The sequence below is a fragment of the Mugil cephalus genome, chromosome 20 (assembly GCF_022458985.1).
Source record: "Mugil cephalus isolate CIBA_MC_2020 chromosome 20, CIBA_Mcephalus_1.1, whole genome shotgun sequence".
NCBI lineage: Eukaryota > Metazoa > Chordata > Actinopteri > Mugiliformes > Mugilidae > Mugil > Mugil cephalus.
Window position 1 is genome coordinate 10,089,535 of NC_061789.1, and position 8,099 is coordinate 10,097,633.

An 8,099-nucleotide genomic window follows, 5' to 3' on the forward strand; every position below is an offset into this window, starting at 1 on the left:
TTAAACTTGACCTTGACCCTCAGGGGCCAGTCTGATCCCCCCTTCCCTCCAACGCCACCCCACCCCACTCTCCAACACCAGCAGACCACATGGGATAGAGACTGGCTGTCTGGGTGGTTTGCGAGCGTGCGGATGTTTGTCTGTCTGCGCATTTCTGAGACAATTCAATGCAAAGCCTTTCCAGTGGCTTTCCAGAGAGATGTTTTATTTTCTTTCATTCTAAAGGAATGAAATTTCTTATTTATATTTATCACCTGGACACTGACTTAATGTAGTTTCGTATTTTATGTGTTTTATTTAAAAAACAAAACATTTTTCTTGACCATGCCCTGTTGCAAACAAAATCCACTCACTATGATTGTTTCGGGAGCTTTTGGTCATATTTCACGATAATTTATACCAATTGGAAAAATAAAAATGTTTATGGTCATGTGATATTTTATTTTTCCTTTGATATTTGTTCGAAATAGAATTTGCTGTCCAAACCAGAATAAAATACCGACCGTCACAAGCTGAAACAAAAACGGCAACATCTAAATTAAATCAGTTCAGACTTTAAGATGTAAACAGTTTTCTTGGTCAATATGTGCTTTGGAAGAAATTTTAAAATCACCTCACGATTCTTAACTCATGGCACTCGTGATTCTTCCATTTTGCCGTTTTATTTATTTATTTCGCCTATTTATTCGTATTTTTTTGCCCAACTACACCTTTAAGTCATGCTTACCGTGCTGAATTATGACATCAGTCTCAACCGGTGCCTAAAAAAAACAAAAAACAAAAAACGAGCAGTTAATTTATTTCCCCTTGATGCGCTGCGGTTCGAGATGAACGAACACTGCTCAGCGGAAGAAGTAACGCGGAGTTAAAACAGCCGCATCTGTTCGTCTTCGAGCTTCACACCTGCTTCTCACGTCCGCTGCTACTGCGCAATAACGGGGGAAAAAACGTTTCTTAAATCCAGGTGTAGTGCACAAAAAAAAATGATTGAAAAAAAGTGATTTTAATCTCAAATTCCACCAAAGTAAGAATAACATGAAATAAAATGAAAATGAAATGGTGAGCTCAGAATGATGCTACGCTGGATGTTTTCACATCGTACTGCAAAGAACAGGTTTTGAATAACCGTTCTCCACTCTTGATTCCATTTAGCATGCACCAGAGGGGAAGGAAATGATGTATAGTACAACAATTTTATTTTAGTTTGACCTTAAAACGTATAGAACAACTCTCAAACTGCCACTTTCTTTGGGAGTAATGTGCAAAAATATGGCTTCTCATTCGGAGGTTAAAAACACTAAAGTAATATATAAAAGTAAAATAAACTTAAAAAAAAATTAGTCTGCAGTTAGTACCACAAACTGTACCTTTCATGTTCAGTAATAACATTTAGGGAAGCTTTAAAATCACACACACACTTGTCGTTCAATCAATCATCTGAAGCCTTATTATCGTGTCTCCTTGTGCAGCGGAAGATCAACATAAAAGGTTTAAAGTTATCTGAGGTAAGCATCAAGATTCATTCCGGGACCAGGCCCGGGTGGAGGCCTTCTGTCACTTAACAGAAACTATACGCAGATAGTAAAGTGTTCGCGCAAATACTGCGCTTTTGAAGCGCAGTGAAAAACTTTCTGAGGCGCTTTGAACCGAAGCCATATTTCTCAAAACCTTAAATCCTCCAAATCCCTTCCATTAATCCCCATTACGCTCCCTTCAGTTGGATGGTGCGAGAGGCTGACGTGGTAAAATTCAGCCTGAGAAATGCCCAAGCGGGTACAATTATTTTAATGATGCAGCCTCCCTTTTGAAAAGCTGTAATACCCCTGGTATGTTATGATTTTTAATAACTTTATGGCAACGATGAACCCCTTTTCATGCATTTGGCTGCCTCGATTATAAGTGTTTAAACGTATTCATCAGTCTATATTTTTGCACATTTTTTTTGTCTTTATGTTTCCTGCAGGTTTATTCGCACTCAATATAAACTAAAGGCACAATCTAATTAAACTGTAAGCATCTGAACTGCTCAGTAATTACTGCTGAGCTCCTTTGCACAAACGCGTCTTTACGCACAACACAAGCAATGTCTGTTTAAGTGATTTACTTTTTCTGTGTGAGCCACAGAGATAATGTCACTTTAGACCTTCGAGATTTCAGTTAGACATAATGCAGCTGCAAGAAGAAAAGAGGTGCACGCAATAAGCTGAACCGAATCTGCTCATGCTCTTCTCGTGCGACAGCTCGAGCATCGTAAAAATATTTTTTCTTTGACTGACAGTCCCCGGCAAGTCTCTTCTGCTCTCGCTTTTTTTCTCTCCTCTCTCTTGTCAATCACGTGGTCATCCCGCCTCATCCAATGGACACGCGCCCTCCCTCTCCTCTTGGTCTCGGGGGCTTGTTGCGTCAAGGCTGCGGCTGGGATGTAACCGGGAGTCCGGCCGGTTACCGTGTGTCTTTGCCTCTGAGCGAGCGTCACTGCTAAACGGTGCAACAAAGCAGCGCGTCTCTGTCGTGGCAGCGCGCGCTACGGTGCGAGTCCTGAGAGAGCGTCTGAGTGTGTGCGTATGGGTGAGAGTGTGGGTGTGTTCAGGGCTGCCAGTGGACACAGAAGAATACCAGTACACTCTATTCAATGTAGCAGCTTAGCGCGGAGACGTTACAGAATCTGAGAGGAAACGGAGAAAAAACGGAGGTCAGACCGGGAAAAGGAGCGCATATGACAGCCTCTCTGGTCCTAAACCCTCGCTGGCCAGCGGAAACGGTTATGTTTGTGTATGACAACAACCTGGACGACCTGAACAAGAACATGGAAGGGTTGGTGGGGAGCAGCAACTTCGCCGCGGCTACTGCGGCGAGCCAGTGCCGCAACATCATGGCGCACTCGGCGGCAGCCGCCGCTCTTGGGGGGCACCCGTCAGGTCTGGTGCACTCTTCAGCTAGTTATCCCACAGTGGATGTGTCGGCTTCCGGCGCCAATGACACATCTGCGCCTTCGGGGAAGCAGTGCGCAGCGGGACCGTGTCCTGCGGCCGCTGTGGCCCACCAGAGTTCCTCGGCTGCACCCACGCTACCCTACGGCTACTTTGGCAACGGCTACTACCCGTGCAGGATGGGTCGAGGTTCTCTCAAGTCGTGCACTCAGGCAGCCGGAGCCGCGCTCAGCTCGCAGTACATGGACACGACGGTGAACTCTGACGAATACGCGAACCACAGGGCGAAGGAGTTCGCCTACTACGGCTATGCCAGCCCGTACCAGTCGATGGCCAGCTACCTGGACGTGTCTGTGGTCCAAACGCTGGGCACAGGGGAGCCGCGCCATGACACCCTCCTCCCCATGGATAGTTACCAGCCCTGGGCTCTGACCAACGGTTGGGGAGGACAAATGTACTGCTCCAAGGACCAAGGACAGGCTGGACACCTTTGGAAGTCCGCTCTGGCTGGTAATTACTGCTGCTTTTATTCTGCTTTATAACGACATTAGCACAGTAAGTTAAAATAACTATCTATAGGCAGAAATTATTTCCCATTTAGTAAGAATAGTGAAAGATCACGTACCATTAATTTTCTTCTATCATACAATCTTCATAAAAATACAATAAAGCCAGATAATTAACTCGAAGGGCACTTTCTGCAATAGATAAAGCCACGTGCTTTTAAGTAGAGACTCGTGGCTGATGTTAATCACAACTCAGATTATTCCATCTGGTTTTGGGGCAGCACAAGCAAAATAAAACAAGCTGTTTGGAGCTACGATGTTATTTTTGTGCCATCGTGCCACACAGTGACTTAGACATGAACTTTGGATTACCACGTGTTTCTGTAGAGGGCAGATGTATTAATTACGTTTCTGCACCGTCGAGCTCAAGGCCATTTGTTAACCCAGAGGTCAAGCATTGCTGGTGCTTTGTGAACCACCTGTTAATTGAATAATTATCGAATTATCACTGAACTGATTGTACATATTATATTAACGTACCGTGAACATAAAACATGTCTAAATAATAGTAGAAACAATAATAATAATTTCAGCAAAGAGTCATGTTGTGATCTTTGAATTAAAAAGATAGGTTAATTCTGCAAATGGCTTCAATTACACATTAATTCATAACAAGGCTGAAATAAATAAAATAAATAAAAATCAATTAAAAAAAAAGATTTATGAGGCGTAATGAGGTCTACTCATTTATTGTTGACTATTTGGATGACAGATATATTCTACTAGTACTAGATACTAAACATATCAGAAGATACAGTTTCGTTGAAATTGAGCCTCATGGTCGTGCTGCCTACAAACAGCAGGCATCCACCATGTTTCCTGTCCGTGTTGCAGGACAGTTGTCCAGTCCGCTCATAACACAAAGTCGCCGCACTCTTCCACATTTAATCCACAAACACTAAATAAAACGCGCATTTTGCCTGCACGTGTGCTGCGTCCAGGAACCAGGGGAGTGTGCAGTGTAGGAAAAATGTGTCGCCCCGGTGTGTGTGCAGCCTCAGAACGCCTCTTCTGTCCCTCTTCTCTTTGTCAGATGTGGTGGCGCACCAGCACGACGGCTCTCCGTTCCGCCGGGGCAGGAAGAAGCGGATACCGTACACCAAGATCCAGCTGAAGGAACTGGAGAAAGAGTACGCGGCGAACAAGTTCATCACCAAGGACAAGAGGAGGAAGGTCTCGGCCGTGACCAACCTGTCAGAGCGGCAGATCACCATCTGGTTCCAGAACAGGAGGGTGAAGGAGAAGAAGTTCGTGGCCAAAGTGAAGACCACCGCGCCGTAGCGAGTGTGCCGCTGCTGTTTGGACGATTACGTAGAGGGACTCGGTTTGTTTGCCGTGATCGACATTAAATCGAACTGAGAATAAATAAAAGAAAACGGAGAAAAACAAAGAAAGTCGACGACACAGCGGACCGGGACTGTGAAGTGTATCCGTGCGCGTCAACAAATGGGAGAAAATGAAGACTGACGAAGGACGAATGAGACTAAAGAAATCATCCAAAGCCCTCTGCTAAACATGCTCAGAGGCTTTCTGTAAATACAGCACCTTCCTGCCTGCTTTGATGTTACTGTCTGTGTACTGTGTGTCTTTTACTGTTGCTTGTCGTTCGTGTCCAGTCGCCTATAGCAGAATATACTCTAATATGCTGTCCATATTGTTTATATCGCCTGTAAACCAGTAATCAAAACATAGTGCAACTCTTAATAAAATCTGTTAATCTCTATGTAGTGTCTTGTAGGTCTTACATCTTCAAAATCATCATTACATAGACTGGCGATTTGGAATTACTTTGCGTAAAACGTCCCTTGGGAAAATGCAAACAAACCCGAGTTGAGCTCACAACAAAGGCTGGAAGCTGCAAACAAGACAAACAGAGGAATTCAGGCAGCCCGTGTAGATTAGAAGTGTTTATGGGACTGTGAATTCATATACGAATAAGGCCTCCCTCTAGGACTTCTCCATAGCTACGTGATCCCTTTCCTGTTATCACTTCATGATCTTGTGCGCGAACAAAACCTCGCGCTAATTAAATGCGAGCAAAAAGGCCCGTTATCGTCCTTCGGTTCTCTTAAAAAAGCGAAGCACTAAAATTACAGGGGAAACAAGAGAGAAAACGCTCATTTATTTAGGATTTTTATTTCTCCTGTGTAATATGGACTCGGTTTAATGAATTTTCCTTCAACTCTTGGCTCAACTTAGTATTGCACGACGATTTGTATTTTCCATTAAACCACCACAAGGATAAGACGCATATGGCGAGAAGATTATAACCTCGCTTTCAATAGTAAACAGTATAATTTATTCCCGCAAAAAAATTACTTTATGTTGTTTAATATACAGAATTTCTTTCAGCTACTAATTTGGACAGCATTCGTCGTGGGTAATCGCTGTTAACGTTTACTTTGTATTATTTAGTTGGATGCATGATCACGGGAAAAACAAAAGTGCCACGTCATAAAATACATAATTTAGGTTTAAAATATGAAGATACAAACTCCTCGCAGAACAATAATAAAATAGAACAACTGCGCTGAAAGTATCTAGATTTTAGTTTTCAATTTCTCTTTATGCAGACGTCCCTTTTATCTTAGTGACTCCTGCACAACAGAACGGACTCATTAAACCGTGCCATTGTGTCGTGCGCACATCCTCGTATTCTGCTTTGTGTGTGTGCGTGCGTGCGTGTTTGTGAGAGAGAGAGAAAGAGAGAGAGAGAGAGAGAGAGATAGGGGTGGAGGGCAGACGGAGTAAAAGCCCTTGACCTTGAGAATCACGTGACAACAGGCACGGCTCGCACTCAAGTCTGTCGCGAATACTTTATGACAGCATGCATGGAGTCTTTTAGACACCCACAATGATGACACACACACACACACATACACACACATACACACGCACACCCTCCCTTTCTCTCTCTTTTTTTTTCTCTCTCAGGTCATCTGCTTTCTCGTCGGCAGGTTTCCAGAGATCCACGGTCAAGGTGACAAGTGAGTGACAACAATTGTTGCACCGTAGACTACACGTATCAGCGCTTTTGCAGTTCGCCTCATTTCTAAGTAATTCTAGCACTTTGACACCGAAAAGAAAATGTTTGGCGCACTGTACCATTTCCAAACAGAGAACAGGAGTTTCTCCAGAACGGAGTTTCTGGCAGCTGTGCTCATTAACTGTAATTGTACATATAGTATATAGATGATATAGATGATGTGGAAGCTTTTCTGGAATTTAATAAATTTGATTTAATTCCACAAATGCTTGCTTCATGCCGGTAGGTTGGAGATCATTGAACGCGTTGACGTACGTAACGGCTGTCAGTTTTAGAAAATCGAACCTACTCTGATTTGCAGTTCGCTCCAAGATCACAGCCAATAGGCAGATCGAGTTGAATGTTTTTTTGCAGCATTTGCAGTGCGATTACACGTCACGTCGTACAACCAGCACAGCATTAGCGGCCTAAATTACAGAATTTGTCTGAATGGAAAATGTTTTCAGGTCTACACCGATGATCTGCCCGCTAAGCGGAATTCGCTCTGACATATTTTCAAATGTTCAGCATCGACTTCTTTTGTCACAGTGAATCTAAATTTGAAACTACAGATTTGTGCGTAAGATTTTTTTTTCTTCGTCTTGTTTTGACCCCTGATGAAAAGCGTTCTGCGAACAAAGCCTCAGTCATAAGGGAATATATCAGTTTGTGTTGTGGAACGGCTTGGAATTAATCAAAAAGTAAATCACATGACTGCTTGAACTTGCTCTGTTGTGGTCCAGCGAAACTGGATCCTTCTATGAATTCACAGTCTTAGTCACAGTGTTCGTCAGCTGCGCAGGGGCTGAATTCAATTAAATTCAACTTTTAAAAAATATTGCAAATTTTTTGGTCATTTTCCAAAAAATGGTAGCCCCGATTTGTGGGTTGTGACATGAGAAAGAGAGAATCCCTTGATGCGTCAGACGAAAATATATTTTGGACGCCACTTTGGACGTGCATATTTACGTTTTCCTCAAACACTGTTTAGAAGTGGACCAATAGAAGTGAGAATTTTATTATTTTACTGCTTTTGGATTTCTGAGTTTTTAAGGAAATGAGAAATATCCTGTGTGAAAAAATATATTTATTATAATAATAATTTTTTTTTTTTACAAGCATCTATGGGTTCGATCGTGTGACTGAGAGTATAGAATATTAAGATTTGCTGTAGATATAAAACGCAACTTTATTGGCTGCTGCAGTGGTCAAACTGCACATATATGAAACTTCGGGCTGGAGTAAAAATCCAACTTTAAACTGGACGGTGGGAACAGACGGGGCATTAAAATGAAATAGTCAGCAGCACCAGCGGCCATATCTGGTTAAATGAAGCCAGGGGAGAACAGCAACCAGGAAACGCACCATTAATTAACTGTTATAGGGCTGAATGTCTGCACACGCCTATTTTATTGTTGCCATCAGAGGAATATTAATCGGGAATAGATATGTAAAGGCAAAAGCTGGATTTCTGGTCACTAAAAATCCTCATTTAATTTCCCGCGTGTGTGTATGTGTGTGTGTGTGTGTGTGTGTGTATGTGTGTGTCGGACCGTTAAACATTAACATTGAACTTGA

The 8,099-nt window shown here is 42.7% G+C and overlaps 1 protein-coding gene across 1 annotated transcript; it reads left to right on the top strand.

The window, feature by feature from the left end:
* Positions 1-1,468: 1,468 nt before the first annotated feature.
* Positions 1,469-5,219, top strand: hoxb13a (homeobox B13a). The gene is made up of 2 exons (XM_047570852.1): positions 1,469-3,440; positions 4,530-5,219. Exons 1-2 carry the CDS (start codon positions 2,717-2,719, stop codon positions 4,775-4,777), a joined length of 972 nt encoding a protein of 323 aa, XP_047426808.1. The 5' UTR covers positions 1,469-2,716; the 3' UTR covers positions 4,778-5,219.
* The last annotated feature ends 2,880 nt before the right edge of the window (positions 5,220-8,099 follow it).

Excerpts from the sequence above, each read along its gene's own strand:
- hoxb13a (XM_047570852.1), top strand. The coding sequence starts at position 2,717 with ATGACAGCCTCTCTGGTCCTAAACCCTCGCTGGCCAGCGGAAACGGTT. Across the intron at positions 3,441-4,529 it reads TTGGAAGTCCGCTCTGGCTG|ATGTGGTGGCGCACCAGCAC; the intron begins GTAATTACTGCT and ends TCTCTTTGTCAG.